We start from the raw sequence: 18,661 nt of genomic DNA, 5'->3' as shown, positions 1-18,661 counted from the left end.
CGCACATAAACTGTTTTAAAAATAAAGTATAAACTTATCATAGTTCTTTCAGTGAAAATATTAGGACCATAAATTCCACTAATTGATATGTCGTGATATGATTTTTGTAGCAATAATGTTAGCTTTCATAACAAGTTCAAAAGTTCCATGCAAATCACTTAGAGTTATTTTGAATTAATACTAATTATTTCTCCATTATATTCTTGCTGGTGATCTGAAAACCAGACACTTCAGAGAGTTCACTTTCTAATTCAGAGCTAAAATTCCAGTTTTGTAATTGTATTTGTAAAATGAACATTGGATTAAAATTTACCCATCATATTGGGAATAACAGAAGAGTTTGATATGCTTTGTAAAATCTCTCTTCCTATGTTTAATTTCTAAATGAATATGTTTTTCAAATCCTAATAAAAAAAAATTTGCTCAAAAAAAAAAACTTTAAAAAGAAGTTGCAGTTGTTAAACAAAATGTTATAAAAATAACATTGTGCATTGGAAAAGATAATAAGTGTTTCAATTGTACAATAAATACAGTGCAGCACTGTTCATACGTATTTTTTTTAAAGGGATTGAACAATAATAATAAATAAAAAAAAAAATTAAAAAAAAAAGAAACATAAAACAAGAAAACGTATAATAGGTATAAGTGATTATGCATTGGGACTGATTAAAAAATTTAATAAGGTTAAAACTTACAAAGGGAGCTTCACTGAAAAAAACTAAAAGAAATCAAACACTACTAAGCGAGAAAGCAATTAGCTTAAGAGTTGTATAGCAGATAAAAAAGCTATTCAAGAGTCTTATATTTGTATGAAAATATTAACTTTAAATTTTTGTAAATCTACTAAAAAACTGAAAGCAGTTGATGGTCATTGTAAATATAAATTGAACTCTTACAAAAGAATTGAAAGGAAATATAATAACTAGAGAAAAGTTTACGGAAAGGGATGAAAGCAAAAATTATAGAAATGACTTTTTTTTAAAGCTATAGCTGGAATTTGGAACAGAAGTCGAATAAATCAACATTTGAAGACTTAAAAATTAAAAAAAGCAAACTTGAAGGAAAAATGAGACCATTTATTGCTCTAAATTGACAGTTTTGTACACAAATGAAGAAAAACTTTCAAGTGGACATAGTTTAGTTTTTCAAATTGTAAAAGAAATGAACTTACCTGTACCACTCATCCAGCTTATTTGAAGCTTGCAAACAAGACTTTAAGCATTGATCCTGAAGTAAAGTTAATAGCTTTTTGCTTGTTTGTTGTACTTTAACCCTATAAAACAATTTCAAACATTTCATGTCATTTATTATGTTTTTTTTTTTTTTTAATGTGTGGTTTTGTTGGGAAAAAGGTTTTAAATTGAAAGTAAATACAAAACATAAAACTCATTTTTCATATAACATTTATTCATTAAAATTATCAAAATTCCTTGGTTCAAAATAGGAATAAAACCAGTTGTCAACATAAAACAAATCATGAAGAAAATACTGACAATTGCTTTTAGGCTGTAGTGGAGCCTCATTATCAGCGAGAGAGCTCAACATTGAGTAGTTGTGAGGAAGGTTGGCCGAATTGAACCCAATTGGGTTGGACCCAATGGGTTTTCTTGAAAAAAACCCATTAATTAGCCCACTTTTGGGTTTTTTAAAATTTTCTGAGAAGTTTTTTAAAAAAATAATTAATTCGAATACTTTCACAATTTAAACTTCTTTTTTATTTGTTCTTACCACAGACAATGGACATAAAAAATGAATTTTGAACTTCAATAGTTTTTCTTAACTCTTAACAGCTTTAAAGATACTTCAAAAATTTTAAATAAATATATTTAACTTTTTTCTTTAACTGGTCAATAAATAACTTAAATTATCTTGACTAAATCCTGTCACGTATGATTTTCTCAATATTTGTAGATTGTACAGAGGAAACTACTCTAGCTAAAAGGCTTTCAGGTTAATTATTTTCTGCAAACCAACACGTCACAAATCTCGAATAAACAAGGTATATTTTTTAGAAATTAACAGGTTTTAAACGGTCGGACAGAAAACACAGAATAGAATTTTCATTATCTTACAGTATTTTCATTATCTTACGAAAAAGTTTAATATTTCTTACTCTGTACACAGAAATAGAAATATAGGCAACATAAAATTCAAAGAAATGTCTTGATTAAATTGGAACTCAGTAAAAAGGGATTTAAACTACTTGAGGTTCTACAGTAGTTTTGCACTACAAAATGAAATACAATAAAGTAAAATGCAAAAAAAAAAGTAGTAAACAATAGATTTTATCACTCAAGAAGTAACTTTGCCTTAACTGTTGGTAATCATGGAAACTAAAAAATCTGAAACTTCACCATTCCTGGGTTTCGTCGTCTTTTTTACTTTTCTTCAGAAAATGCTGAATTTTCCAACTTTTTTTACCTCAAGAGAATTTTTGTACTTTGTCCATATACTTACGCTACAATATGCTACAAGCACTCCACATTTTCCCTTTAAAAAAAAAACCACATTTCTTTTAAAAAAACCCAGCTTTAGTTGGGTTTTTTGGGTTTTATTTAAAAAACCCAAAAAACCCTGGGTCCATGAGCTTTTTAAAAAAAACTCTGGTTTTTGCCAACCCTGGTTGTGAGTGAACATTCACTCATGACTTCACTGGTTTGTGTTGATTCAGATCATATTTCTGGAGATCAGAAGGGGGTAAGTGACCCCTCTGGCTTTGAGAAATCAAGGTATTTCCTATATTGCAGCTTGAAAAAAAATAGCGACAAAACTCAAAAAATACCGAAAATGAGATTTTTAATTGATAATACTTTTAAAAAAGTCATGTTTTATATGGATTAATGACACAAGTCATAGATAGCAAGTCATAGGTAGATGGCAACTTTGATTAAAACCTAATTTGAACTAAATTTGATAAAAAAATTCTTGGAAACATGAAGTACTAGCACAAAAACTGCATGAAATAAACAAAACGAATAGTATTAACCATTTTTAAGGGGCATTACAATAATTAATAAATTGTTATGAATAAAACAATAGTAAATTACAAATCGCAATAATTTAAAAAATGATCTCTTGAAAAAGATGCTTTTTTGAGTTGTGTCACTATTCTTTTCAAGCTGCGATATGGGAGCATGGTTTTAAATTGTTTTTTGATTCAATATGAGTATATACACTTTGTCTCCCTTTGGAAAATTTTGAAATGACGGCTGTATTCAAACAATTTAGTAAAAGCCAAAATTGTACTGATTATGAATTTTTACTCTTGAAAAGATAAAAAAAATTCATACAAATACACAAACACTTTTTTTTAATGACCAGAAGAAAATTAAAGTTTATAATAACTAATGTAAATTCTGCAAATACCACAATATTCTTTAAAAACAAACAAAAACTAGTTATACACAAAATTGAAAAATTAAATGGAAAAGCATTTCAGTTTGAAGTTTGCACACACTTTCAACTGTTTAATCATGTTGAAAAATTCAAATAAAAATAAGTTTCAGCCATTCAACTCACTTTTCTAATATATGAAATTGCTCATCATGAGTGGAAAGAACTGAAAATAAAAAGGGGGAGAATCAATTAGTTCATTAAATTACTTTTTAAAAGCATTTGACATTAAACAGAGAGTTTTTAGGTTATAAACAAAGGATATAAATAATTGAAAATTTAAATTTGTAATAATGTAAAAAAAAATAGAGTACTATTGTAAGAGATTTTGTGTTGGCCATGAAGCAAAAAATAAAACGAATCTTGTAGCCAAAAAACCTCATTTATAATTAATAGATTCATTCAAAACAGCTGGAAGAATTTGGGTTTGGCGCCCTGTGAATGTAAAAACTACTGGTCAATGAGTCCAAGGTTGAATGAATATGCTTCAGCTTAAATAACATATTTTCATTTGACAAAAAACAAAAACTAATATTTCTCTAAACTAAGCTGCTGATTCTAGAATTTTTCCCAACATTAAAATTAAAATAAAAAAAAATTAAAAAAAAAAAAAAACAATTATTTAAATTTGCTTTTTTTTTTAACCCAATGCTTAAATAAAGTTGAAAGCTCCAATAGGTTATTAACAAATGCAACTTTACTACATAAAACACAGCCAATGAAAATTAATCATCTTTTCCTGATAGATGATGTAGGTTGTTGAACAAATGGCAAAAATTTACTTTTTTTTTTTTTGGACTTAAAGCTTATTGTCTAGTTAAGGTGAATAGTGTTGCCATGAAAATTATGAAGCATTCCATTTATCTCACGTTTTTGAAAAACAATAAGTCTTTCTTGTAAAGGAGTACCAACAATATGACTTATCAACAGCGTCATTTTTAGATCTTTTTGTCACCTATAATTCTTTACAAATTATTATTTGTCAATCTACACATTACCAGATAAGTTAAAGCATAATTCATAAATACAGCAAAACTTCGATTTTACATAGTCCATTTTATACCTTATCCCACTTTTGACGTCATTTTCTGTTGGTTCGTGAACTTTGCCATACTGATAATGTTAAAAATATTTCGGATTTATATATTAAAATGTAATTTATTAAAATATTTTGAAAAGTGGTTTTAGAATACATTGTTATATTTTATGTTTACACTTCGCGAAATTGCCTTTTGTACAAGAAAAGGATCAAATTGCTGAAATAAATGAGAATACATATTTTTCTTCAAAATGTACTGGGAAAATAATTACTGCTGTACTAATAATAGGGCGGGCTCCAGGGGTAGGCGACCGCCTAGGGCGGCAGATTTCAGGGGCGGCAAATGTCAAAGTTGTAACATTTCTTTTTTAAGTATGAATATTTGTTTCAGCGCCATAAGATTTACTACTTCAATGCTGAAAAAAATAAAAAAGAATGTGTACCAGTGCTTGGATGGATATGTAAAACATAGTTCGGAATTTTACTAGAAATTCAACTTAATTTTAGACGGCAAATTGCGTGATTTAAGTCTTTTGAAAATGTTAATATCTGTTTTAGTGCCAAAAGATGCACTACTTTAATGCTAAAAAGATAATTTAAAGTGGGTAGCAGTGCTTGGATATGCAAAACCCAGTTTGGAATTTAACTAGAAACTCACTTTAATTTTAAGCACTTAACTATTATTTTTATTTTATTAATATACTAGTGGTACCCGTATGGCTTTGCCCGTAGTAGAAAATAAGATGGTCTTTTGGTTTGCCAGTATATTTAAATAATGTATGGTTAATTTCTCGCCAATTGGCTTGCCCACGTTACGGTTCCACTCTATGATAACTTGGTAATTTACTCATCCATCTTATGATAATTTTGCTCCGGAAAATGTCCTTAAAATTGGAATAAAAAAAGGACAAAATCGCTTTGAGGTGCACATTCCCATGCTACAAACTAATTTTGTGCCAAATTTCATGAAAATTGGCCGAACAGTCTAGGCACTGTGCACGTCAGAGAGATCCTGACAAACATCCAGACTTTCAGCTTTATTATTAATAAAGATTAATATTTTATATTACTACTAGTAGTTCCCGCACGGGTTTGTCCGTAATAAAAAATTAAAAGGTCTTTTAATTTGCTTGTATGTTTACAAATAATCTATGGTGAATTTTCTCGTCAATTGGCTTGTGCCCATGTTACAGTTCCACGTTATGATAATTTTGTAATTTACTCCTCCATCTTATGATAATTTTGCTTGGGAAAATGTTCTTAAAATTGGATGAGAAAAAGTAAAACATTGAATTTTCGAAAAATCGCTTCGAGGTGACACTCCCATGCTACAAACTACCTTTGTGCCAAATTTCTTGAAAATCGGCCAAACCGTCTACGGGCTATGCGCGTCACAGAGATCCTGACAGACAGAGAGAGATCAAGACAGAAAGACTTTCAGCTTTATTATTAGTATTTATTATTAGTACAGATTATTATTATTATTCAATAAGGGGGGAGCGTCACTTGCCAATATCGCCTAGGGCGGCAGAACTGTAAGAGCCGGCCTTGACTACTAAACCTAATTTTCAATAGCATTCTTTGCTTTAAAATAAATCATTTTTAAATATATAGCAATATGAAATATTTAAAAAAGAACTCCCCCCCCCTCCAAAAAAAGCAAAAAAAAGAGCACTATCCAGCACTGTACCATGTGCATCAGCAAGCTAAAATTACTAGTACCCAAACCATAATGGACAAAACTAGAGAAAAAGTCAGTTAAAAAACATGATATGCACATGTATTACAGTTGGACCCCGATTTAACCAACCTCTATTAAACAAAATTTCAAGATTTAGCAAATTTTTCTTCCCCCCCCCCCCCCCCCCCCCGACTAAAATGAAGGCAAAGACTCCTATTTACCAAATAATAAACCCCGAAATAATGAATTATTTTAACAGCAAAAAAAAGGTTTTTTGTTAATTAGAGTCAGGAAATATTGGATTCTTTGCTAAATGTTACATCCATATTGTCTGAAGCCGAAAAAGGCTTTTCTTGGAATCAGCAATTTCTGATGGGTGAGGGGGCAACAACCACTAGTGATTCTGAAGCTGAAAGTGATAGTAAAACTCCCATTAAAACTTACTTTTTCAAATGCTTTACATGGCCTGGGAACTGTAAAAACATATCTTGTGCAGCAGACTGCAAAAGACACAGCATTTTCTTCTTACCATAAAGTCGAAAAAGAACTATTTCTAGTCAAGTAGCAAGGAAATTGTCCAATCGTCTATTTCTCAGTACTTTAAAATTTCAAATTAACTAGCGTGTAATAAGTCTTGCTGAATAAAAAGTTCAAACTTTCTAATTATAGATATTTTTGCGCAGTTGCTTATTAGGGGTTTGAGATAAGGTAAGTGCATTTTTTTTAATTTAAAATTTTCACAACCGGATATTACGAATATCCCCGATTTAATGTATAAAATTTTTGGTCCCGGTGAGTTCATTAAATCGGGGTCAGACTGTATTAACATTATGCAATTCTTAAGTAAAAACTGGTAATAAAATGACTTTCTTAATTAAAATGATTAAAAGAAAAACTTACCTCTCATACTTTTATCTCTCATAAAAGACTGCCAGCTTTCTCTAATCTTATTCACATAAGTGTCTGCTCTTTCAACGCTGCAGTAATTAAAAACCATAACAACTAAGCTTAGAAATACTTTGAAAAACATGACTTTTAATTTGAATATTACATTCAATGTTAAAACAGCTAGAATAATTAATTGTCAAAATTTTAAATAAAACATGGATAATTTTAACAAAAGGTTTACCACTAAAAGGTTACAATTCAGATATAATAGCAAAACAAAATAATATAAAGAACAAATTAAAAGACTTAAAAAAAAAAATCAATGAAAAAACTTCCCGAATCACGGCATCATGTCTTTCTATCAATTATTATTTTGATTGGTGGCCAATTTATCCACCTTGGCAGTTAGTTTTATTTTATATTTTGTTTCATTGTTGATGCTCAGACAAACTTTACTGCTATAGAAAAGCTCTTTTTTTTTTTTCTGACAGAATGCATTTTATTCTTAGTAAAAAAAGAGATAAAGGTTTTCCTTGTTGTGAATTCTAGTTTTAATTTTAGGTATGTGCAATAATTAAGTTATATTGTTTATACAGCTCTTAATTTTAGATCAGTGGGCCGTTACATGTTCTGGTTGCCAGTTTGCGTTTGTATGTTCTATTTGGTCGAAATTTCAGCTATTATAAAATTTTCACCTTGGTTTTGATATAACACAGTACACATTCCTTGATTCCCATTATTTCAAAGTCTCATATAACACGGTTTAGATATAACACCAAACATATTGACATGATTTGTGATATGTACATGATTAATTAGTTTAAAAAATAAGTAAAAAAACTATTTTTAAAAAAAGTCTCATATAACATGGTTTTGATACTCCACGGAACGAATTAACCATGTTATACGAGGGATACCCCACCCCTGTACATAACAAGAGTTATTAAAGACAACTTACCATCCTACAAGAGAAGAACATTCAGAAAGAGCTTGCTCCCACTCAGTTTGCAACCTCCTTGAAATAATCACTCTTTGCTTCAAAATATGAATTGCAGACTGAAGAGGAAGAACTTTTTGTTTTAACTGTGGAGAAATGACAAAAAGAAAATTAAAGCTTAGATTTTATAGTTAATAGCACTTGAACATATAATGTGAAAATCGTTAACATTTCTATTATTTTCTTAATGAATTACATTATTTAAGACTTGGAATTGAAACATTTATTTATTTGAAAACATATGATACTATGGGAGGTTTTGGTTACATTTGAATGAAATAGTAAACCAAAACTGAAAACAAATATCAAATTACAACTTGAACCAAAACAAATGCCACATTTGCAATGGAACATTTATTCATTAACTAAATCAGTGGCGCAGCAAAGGGGGGATTTGGGGTGAAAACACCCCCCAGAGCCATTGGTTTTAACATAAATGCAAATTCTAATAAAGTAGTTTATGCACATGAAAAAGAGCTGTTTTTCATTGAAAAATCCTCTAGACGGTATTTTTGGCTGCGCTAGTGAACTAACTACAGGCGACCTTCGTATAATAGGGTTTCGATATTACATGGTACCAAATTTGCGCTTATTATAACATGGTTTTGATATTTCATGGTACGAAACTTGAATTTAATTCTTCGTGGTTTTGATACAATGCGAATGTTATATTTATAAAAGATGGAATTTCATTTTTGTTTAATACATTTTGTTAATTTTTGCTAAAATCTCTAATATTTTACTTTGTTTTTATGAAACTTGGTTTTGAAACAACACAGTACACATCCCTTGATTTACATTATTTCTAAGTCTCGTATAACACGGTTTTGATATAACACAGAACACGGTTTCGATATAACATGATACATCTTAACCTGATTTTTCTCATAAACATACATAATTAGTATTAAAAATAAGCAAAAATGTTATTTTAAAAAAAAAGGCTTGTATAACACGGTTTCAATACTACACGGAAGCAATTAACTGTGTTATTCGAGGGACACCTGTATACTATTTCAGTATAAGAATTTTGATCTTCGAGTCTTAAACTTTTTCCTCTACTTTTAACTCTTAAATGCATAATTGGCACTAAAGCTTCCACATGATAGATGGAGATGTTAAAATTTACTGTAAATTATTATTGCTATTAAATTGATTAAAACTTAAAGTTGATGTTCATGTGTTTTATAAATGTGCTAAATAAAATAGTTTCTAATTAAGGTAACTTATTATTATTAATTTTTAATAATTTTCACTTAATATATTTCTCCTACTGTTGGTCAATAAACATGTATGTGGGTCATTCCATGTCAAGTGATCCAAAATTTGGGAAATTTTTTCCCTCACCCTTTTGTATTTCTTTGAAATTTGGCTCATCGATTGTACCCTTTGAGATAATCAAAAGTCCAAATTTTTAGATTTTTATCTCTATTATTTTTTTATTTATGACACTTTGATTTTTCGAAAAACCCGCTTTTTTTCATGGATACGTGAACATAAAATGGACGATAACTTGGCACCAAATATAGATAGAAAGATTTGGTAAAAAGCATTTTAAAGTACATTAGTTGCTGTTTAATAGAATATGCAACATGACTAATTTCAACAAAGTTTTAATTTAAAAAAAATGAAATTTAAATTTCAAATTTTAATTTCTAAAAAAAGGTATAATGAATTTTTTAAAAAAATTCTCAAAAATGTTTGTGTATTTTATCTTTATTTGTGCAAAGTTTCAAGTTGGGATCTCAATGGGATCATATTTTTATGAATTTTTAAATAAAATTTGACTTATGAAATAATGACATTTTTCATATTCTAACTAGTTAAAAATGGGGTTCTCTCACTGGGGATGGTCTAGTAAGTAGTAACTGATCATAACTAAGCTTGAAATGAGCTGACGTGAATTTGTAAATTGGCAAGCACCCCCCCCCCCCCCCCCGCACCACCACTATTTTCAAAATGTAAAAAATAAATAAATGAATAAAAAACCAAAATGAATAGTAAACTTATTAAAAATTGGTAAATGTTCTTCTTTAAAGTAAGAAAAAGACCCCCCCTCCCCCCGGGCCACCACTTTTATTATTTTTTTCTAAAACTATTTTCAAAATGTAAAAATTAAACAAATGAATAAAATAAAACAAAATGAATAGAAAACATATTAAAAGCTGGTAAATGTTCTTCTTTAAAGCAAGACAAAGTACATTACCCCCCCCCCCCCCCACTCACTCACACATACGATTAACACTATACTAGTATCACACTTCACCTGATGCTTTTTTTTTTTCAGACCAAGTGTTTTTTTTCTTTCAATCCGAACTTCACAAAGTGTACTTGATTATTTCACTATCTGATAAGGAAAGTTATGATTCACTTCTTCCCTTACCCCTGCACAACTTTTAATTTTGGATGGAGGAAAGAAATAGTTTGCCCTAAGATCACAGCAAAATAGGAGTGTTCCCCCCCCCCCCCGTGTTGTTTCATTCCTTTTTACACTAAAATAAAAATAAATCTAAGTATCAGGTCATATGTCTGTCCGCATAAAACTAACTGTCTTTCTACAACATTTGGAGTGCAGCTGTTTTTCCTTTCTTTAATGCTAGATTTCTTTTAATTTCACTTGTAAACGAGAGCAATGAAGCGAGATCTATTTATACATATATTAAAAGCAGTTATAGATCAAATTTTGCTAATTTGAGCATAACCTTCCATGTTATGTTTCATTCCAGATTGCGCCCCCCCCCTCCCCCTACCGTCCCACTTTCCAAAAGAAAAAAAAGCTGCAAATGAGTGGTTTCATCAGTTTTTCTGACTTTTAGTTTTTTATGACCCCCCCCCCCCTCATTTATAAGCTTTAGTCACTACTGATGTTTAGCAGCGTGCATCCCAGTTTATTATGGTTATAACTCTTACGTGCCGGCTTTTTTTTTTAAATACAGTTTTGAAAAAATAAATAAATAAATAAAAAGTGGTTGTGTGGCGGGGGGGGGGGGGGGGGATACTAATCTACAAAGTCATGTCAGTTCATTTCAAGTGTAGTCATGATCAATTACTACTTACTAAACCATCCCCAGTAAAAGAACCCCATATTTAACTAGCTAGAATCTGAAAAATGTCATTATTTCATAAGTCAAATTTTATTTAAAAATTCATAAAAATATGATCACATTGAGATCCCAACTTGAAACTTTGCACAAATGAAGATAAAATACACACAAATTTTTGAGAATTTTTTAAAAAAAATTCATTATACCTTTTCTGAAAAATATAAATTTAAAATTTAAATTTTATTTTTTAAAAATTAAAATTTTTTTTGAAATTAGTCATGTTGCATATCCTATTAAACAGCAACTAATGTACTTTAAAATGCGTTTTACCAAATCTTTCTATCTATATTTGGTGCTGAGTTATCGTTCATTTTATGTTCAAGCATCCATGAAAAAAAGCGGGTTTTTCGAAAAATCAAAGTGTCATAAATAAAAAAAATAATGGAGATAAAAATCTAAAAATTTGGACTTTTGATTACCTCAAAGGGTACAAACGATGAGCCAAATTTCAAAGAAATACAAAAAGGTGAGGGAAAAAACTTTGGATCACTTGACATGGAATGACCCATGTGTGATATTTTGATATTAAAATGTTCTTTACATGAGAAAAATCAATCTAGTTATTTATTAATTATTTAGTTCTGCATTTAAAATTTAGAGCTTTCAATTTGCTCAAAAAAACAACCAAGCTTTTTTTTAAAGTTTTGTCTGAATTTATACTTCAGTAAAAGTTGTCTATAATGACAAGACACAACCTCTTGAAAAACTCATTAAAACAGACTATCCATTTTCAGATGAGCAATAATTAACCTTTATTTGAACACTGACAACTGTTGAATTTTTCTTTTGAGACAGGTTCAAGCAAATAGAGCCTGCAAATATACTTTTTAGAGAAACTGTACACATTTAGTTATTTTGAAACACCAGTTCGAACTTTTATTGCCTTGTGTGAAACAGGTACATGAAGAGAAACCAACAATTTGGAATAAAAATCTTCATTACATAAAAAATTTGCTTAAACCTTAAGCTTAAAGGATACAAATTAAAGGATCATTCCATGGAAAAACCGCCTTTTTATCTCCACTTGTCACAGCAAATATATTTCACTAAAAATAATTTTGAAGGGTAGTGAACATATTTTTTTGCTTAAAAAATCATAAATATGTTTGTGATTTTTTTAAACCACAAAAATTTTCATTACCTTTTCAAAATATTAGTTTAATTAAATATATTAGCTGTTTTGTGTGGGACAAGATGGACGTCCTTTTCTGCGGAACACACAAGGTGTTTAAAAAGGATTTTATATCAATTGTAGCATCTTGGTGTTGAAAATTGAAATTGAGAAAAAGTAAAGAAGTCTCTAATGGCAGTAAAAAAATTTTACTCAGTATCTTTTTATTGCATTTTCCCCTTTGGTTTACATAACATATGCATCTAGTTTCGGGCTCCAATGTTAATTAGAATGAGCTCTACATAATTCAATACTGGCTAACTTGACTAATAACCCCCAGTACAAAAAATATTTGTTCAACTAGCAAAACATATTTTTTTTATAAAACTTCAATAAAAGCATATTATATGTGACTGATTTAAAAATGTTTCTTATGAACACACAAAATCTTTCAATATATTTTTTTTAAGAGAAAATAATTATGTATACATAATTTAGTCCTCAATTTTTTTGGAATCGATTTTGGAATTGAATCATTCTGATGTACTACAATAGAAAACATGTAAAATAAACTGATAATTAAAAAAAAAAAAAAACATAAGAACATACCTGATCTTTGATTTGCTTTCTATCTGCTACAAGATGCAGCATCCTTTGCAGTTCATTTTCACATAGTTCTTGATTGGGCCACATTGATAAAAATTCAGAAACCAACAGAACACTAAAAATATTTTTTTTGATAAGTTTTGATACTCTCAAACAGTGGATCAGCATAGAAAGAAATGAATTTCATTTGACTGATCAATGTACCAAATTGAAAGCTGCCACCAAACTTTAAAAAGCAAAAAGAAAATAAATAAATAAATAATGCTTATGTCACTTTAACTACATTTTTGCTCCACTTATCAATTACAAGGAAAAATTGAATAGCAATATATGCTTGAATCAAAAATTAAAATAAATAACTAATTAAATTAATTACAAAATAACTTAAAAAGTGATTTCAACAAGCTGTATTTACCACACCAGAATTAATAGTAAAAAGAAACCTATAATCCAAACCATTTGCAGAAGCATTAAAAAACAAGTTTAAATTCTTTACCTTGCCTATTGCTTATTGCAATTCATGTTAAAATGTGTTCAGAAATTCACTTTGGCTTGAGATTTTGCCTTTTTTCACACTTGGATTCATCATTTTTACATATTTTTTTGCCTCCATGTTCTTTTGTAGCAATAGAAAGCAATTTTTCATTGTGCCAAAATTATTTAATGCACACTTTTTCACTGGCCTTATCTTAACATTCTTCTTATTCCAAAGCACTTGATGTAGTAATATGTTTATTAAACAGACAGAGCCGTCAACATTTTCGAACAGTTATGTGTAGTAAAAATGAAAAAAATAGATGTGTAGATTAATTTTACATTTATTAATTCAGGCAGGCAGGGTTGTGAACAGCATAATAAATTATGCAACATTAAACAATTAACTAAATTTGTAAGGACATCACATACACAGTACAAGTCAAACGAAGGAAATTTTTCAATATAAAAATACAAATCTACCCAAATATACCTTCTTTCAAGTTGATCACATCTATAGTTGACATCTTCTATCCTCTGCTTCAAAATATCTGAATTAGAGCAAAGCCTTGTTACATTATCGAAAGTAATGGCTCTGAAATGAAAACATTATCACATTACCACAAAAACAGAATGATAGCAAAAAAAATAAATTACAAAAGAAAAAAGTTAATGTTTTTTATGGGTTAAATAGATCTTTTATAAATTTCTAATTAAATACAAAAAACTAGTAAATTTATACCTAAACAACAAAATCACTATACAAACTATAACACTTAAGTACATGAAAAATAACATTGAAAAAGCACAGAATTGCTATTCAATGCTAAAGACGATCCGGGTCCATTCAGGTACAGTCCAATCCTGTTGAACTCAACTCTACTTCAAGCGGAGGAGACAGCGTGAATTCTCTTAATAGTGCCTTTGCCTTTCAGAGGACACCGCACACACACCTTTGGTGATGTAATACAGTGCTATCATATACGAAACATGTTCACCCCTAACACATTCACCCCCACCTTGACAAACTAACAGTACATTTGTGTCACACTTAAGTCAAATATTTGAGTGCCAGTCAAGGTGGCGACTCCAAGAGCCAATTTTTAACAGGGCAATACTAGGTCACACACAGCCAGATGCAGAAACAGAGGGGAGTGATGACTCTCCTCTTCAGCGACCAAATATAGTCTAAATCAGCGTTATCGGGCTTATATTTCAGAAATTTTGTCTCAGACCCACTATTTTTGTCCGAAAATTGCACTTTGAACCCCCTTCTTTCTGATGATGACCCCTTCCAAAACCAGAAGCTGGATCCACCTTTGCACACGGCAAGGGTGTCAGAGGACATCCTCTTCCAAATGATCACCTACTCTGGCCAATTCAATCCTCCCCTCGTCGATTTGCCACAAATCGAGCATATCTGGGATCATTTGAGATTATAAGTTGGACAGCTTATGAGTTTGAACGAATTAGTGACGCGTTTACTGTAACTGTGGTACGAGATGACGTAGGATATCGTACGAGACTGCTATGCCTCAATGCTTGACCGCATCGTCTCATACATTCACCCTAGATGTGGCTCAAGCCTCTCGTGTGGTGGGTACTAAAACCTCCATTTATTTGGGAGTTTTCCAGTAATAAATTATTATATTGCTTTTGTTTTCAAATTACTTTCTTATGTCAAGGTTGCCCTCGTGTATGTAAAATTTCCTTTCATTCTGACAACTCCTTCTTGGTGCATAAATTACATATCTTTTGAGAAATCAATATAAATACATACAAACGGATTCCATAAAATAATCTCAATCATGCTTCAGGGCAAAATTTAATATGACATTTTAAACTTTTATTACAAATGCTAGTAATTTATGCAACTTAGAAAATGTTACGAAACAAAATCATTTAAATGTACATGTAAAATATTTAAATTAGATTAAATTAATAAAATATTGTTTTTAGTATAGCAGTATTACAACAGCTGTGATGCTTTCATGACATAAGGAAACATTATAGAATATCACATACATTATCTGAGTGCTACATATAAATTTACACAAACAAATCAATTTTCTAGTATTAATGGCTTTAAAAATAAAATTTTCTTGTCATGAAGACATTTAAAACCAACTAAATTTTACCAAAGCAATCTTAAAATTAATTTAGTTTGTAAGAATTATTTTCAAAAATGTGAGATATATATAGCATATGAACATTTTTATTCAAATCTGGAGTGAAGAGATAGTTTTCTCTGCAATGACACTGCACTTGCAAAGAAAAACAATTTACAGAATTCATTTAATTTTATTGAAAATTATGAATTTGTATTGTTTTATTTTCAAGTTAAACTGCATAATACATATATTTTTTAAAAATATGCCTGTCTGATATTTATGTTGGTGCTAAGAAAGAAAAAAAAAATTAAAAACTAGCTGTGAAAACAAACAAGTTTTGGTACTGTTATGCTACAAAACAAATGCAATAGAATGTAAAATCTATTGAAGGCTAGTTTTGTATAATTCATTGCAAGGGCGCCCACATGCAAAATTGTAGGGGGGGGGGGCTTGGATATTTTCCTAATGGAAACTGATTTTAGTGCAGATTAGAGTTATTGAAATTTGACGTATTTAATAACTTATTAACGGCTGGAGAAGAAATGTTTTTACATTTTTGCAAAGAAAAAAGTACTAAAAGCAAGAAAGTTCTAATTTCTAAGGGGGGCTTGAGCCCCCACTTGCCCCCCTCATATGGGGGCCCATAATTCATTGCACCATATATGTTCTAAAGTTTTTTTTTTGGTTATTACGCTTAGGGTTCAATTAGTTAAGACAAAATAAATGTTTTTACTAGACCACTACTTATTTTCATTAAATATGACTAACTCATTTAATCTGTTAGCTACTTAAGAATGCAGGGGAATGAGAACAGAGCTAAACATCAAGATATTAACTCATGATTCAGCATAACTATAAAAGCATGTCAATGTCGAGTTCAGTCAACGATAAATAGAATATGAAAAAGAAGTGAATTCACAGAAATGAAAGACAGAAATATAAGCAAATCTCAAGGACGGATTCAAGGGAGGGGCGATAGCCCCTCCCTTGAAGGACCTTGCACTGGTAATTTTTCCAAATTGGAGGTTCTAAAATGCAAGTGTGGGCCCTTTTCGATGACGCTAAAGAAAGGAATGTGGTTCAAATCTTAGTCCCGGTAACTTTTCGGAATTCAAGTTTCAAAAAGACAATTTTAGACTATCTTTGGCAATGTTAGAAGGAGGCGTTTGAAGGTCTTCACCTGGACATTTTGCAAAATTAAAGTTTTAAAGACATAACTGCAGACATCTTATGAAGCGTTTGGGGGAAAAGTGGGCTCAGCTACTTTCTTCCGGTAATTTCTCAAAACTAAAATCCTAAAAAGGCAATTTTAGATGACCTTTGATGATGCTAGGGAATGGTAATTTCAAAACACTTACCCAGAACCATTACGAAATTGAAGTTCTAAAACACAATTTTAGAATTTTAGAAAAGAAAAGGAAGAGGTTTGAGGACCTCCTGAGCAAAATCTCTATATCATAGTTGCTTTTAATAAAAATACTCTTGCAACCCCCCCCCCCCCCCCCAAAGGTAAGTTAAAATATTAACCGCACCTTAAAGCATTTTTGGATCCATCCTTGGCAAATCTTGAGTTTTAGGGTGGTCTTTCTTTTTCTTTTTTTTTTTTTTTTTGAAATTGTTTAGAAAAAACATTTTAACTACATAGTGGCAAAACTTCAAAGGGGAGCTTCATCAATTAGAAAAATAATAAGTCAAAGTATAATTACATAAGAACTTGTGGTATCCTCAATAAAAGCTCTCTGCATCTCACAAGCTTCACAACACACCGTTTCACAGCATGTGCAACACTGCAACACGTCTTTGCTAAAGAAGCATCATGATCTGTGTTTATAGGAGCAGATGGGAACATTGGAAAACACGCTGATAAGGCACCTAACCGAGTCATGTCCTTCACATCTGTATGTTCCATATGCACTAGTATAAGTGGCTGAATCTCGCTTGTAGTGGGATAAGAGGATACTTCAGCAGAAGAACTTATTTGTTTGACAAAAAGAGACTTGTCAAATAGAATTAGTTGATTTTTTGTAGGCACAGCTATTTGGATGGATATTTGCTGCTGTAAATCTTGAAGCCTAAGTGTGAAAATATAAAATATTGTTATTAATAGTAGATTAAATAGTTAACATAGCACATTTATTTTAGTTACATAATGAATGAACAGATATTAAGTAAAAGATATGATGTATAGTTTAACTAAACAACAAAACAATAATTTAAAAATGAGATTCTTGTAAACAATTAGTTCATTACACAAACGTCTTGCCCTATATACAATGCCATACTTCGCAAAATTATTAACTAATTAAAAATCCATAAGTATGTATAATCATCATACCTGTGTCCTTATCTTAATATATAAAAATCTTCTGTGCGGACGATTGTCACCATAAGGCTTTTAAACGGCTGGACCGATTTTGATCAAGTTTTTTTTGTGTGTAATCAAGTTGTGGCAAACATGGTTTCGAAGCACGACGGATCGAATCGGAAACGTTTTTGTCATTTTATTAATTAATTTAAACATTGGATGGTTATATCTCCCAAATGATTAATATTTATTTTAACCTATTGTTGATCAAGAATTGAAAAAAATATTTAACCCGTTGCCAAAGGACAATAAGAAAGCCAGCTCTGCTTTTTGTAATGAAATTTCCTACTGTGATATGTCAATTGAGAATAGATAAAACATAGAGAGAAAGAGTGAAGCCTTCATTTTTTGAAAGCAAAGAGTTTAGGTCCCATGATATATTTTAAAGTAAAGTACTGGAAGGTTCACGCAAAACGTGTGCTCTGTCGTTGTAGTTGAACCATGTGACAAGATCAGTGCTTTATGTTTTCCTAAATAAATGATCAGAAAGTACCGTACCTATGATGGATTTCAGCTGAGAAACGGTACTTCCTCAGCTGAAATCCATCTGAGTTTTGGCACCAATATCAAGAATACTTTAAGGATTATCTAACTAATCAGTACATCATTAAAGGAAAATATGATGAAATTTAAAGACGAAACAAATTTTATTTTCGTCCAGATAAATTACAGCAGGGTAGTTATGTACACAAAAGATCAGTACAGTGGAAGATCTTTATCTTTGGTGGAAAGAACAAATTAGGCAATACATGAAGTTTAAAAGTTTTCGTTCAAAAGATCAGACCGCTAATCGGTCAGAGTTGGTTTCGCTCTCTGATCGGCTGGATTACAGTAACGTGGTGGTTTGGTGACTTTGGCTATAAACAATAGAGTTGCACAATCATTTCTTTAC

The 18,661-nt window shown here is 30.5% G+C and overlaps 1 protein-coding gene across 1 annotated transcript in view; it reads right to left on the bottom strand.

Annotated features, from left to right (window-relative positions):
• LOC129221909 (serine/threonine-protein kinase TBK1-like) overlaps positions 1 to 18,661 on the bottom strand; it is a 48,505-nt gene that overhangs the window by 4,251 nt on the left and 25,593 nt on the right. The window contains exons 10-16 of the mRNA XM_054856285.1: positions 17,111 to 17,476; positions 13,787 to 13,888; positions 12,823 to 12,934; positions 7,960 to 8,084; positions 7,014 to 7,090; positions 3,520 to 3,559; positions 1,172 to 1,273 (exon numbers count right to left, since the gene is read on the bottom strand). Of these exons, the coding sequence (XP_054712260.1) occupies positions 1,172 to 1,273; positions 3,520 to 3,559; positions 7,014 to 7,090; positions 7,960 to 8,084; positions 12,823 to 12,934; positions 13,787 to 13,888; positions 17,111 to 17,476 (924 nt within the window). The remainder of the gene's footprint in view (positions 1 to 1,171; positions 1,274 to 3,519; positions 3,560 to 7,013; positions 7,091 to 7,959; positions 8,085 to 12,822; positions 12,935 to 13,786; positions 13,889 to 17,110; positions 17,477 to 18,661) is intronic.

Source organism: Uloborus diversus, chromosome 5 (genome assembly GCF_026930045.1).
Source record: "Uloborus diversus isolate 005 chromosome 5, Udiv.v.3.1, whole genome shotgun sequence".
NCBI lineage: Eukaryota > Metazoa > Arthropoda > Arachnida > Araneae > Uloboridae > Uloborus > Uloborus diversus.
Note: the sequence above shows the minus strand (reverse complement) of the source record. Positions and strands in the feature narration are given on the sequence as shown.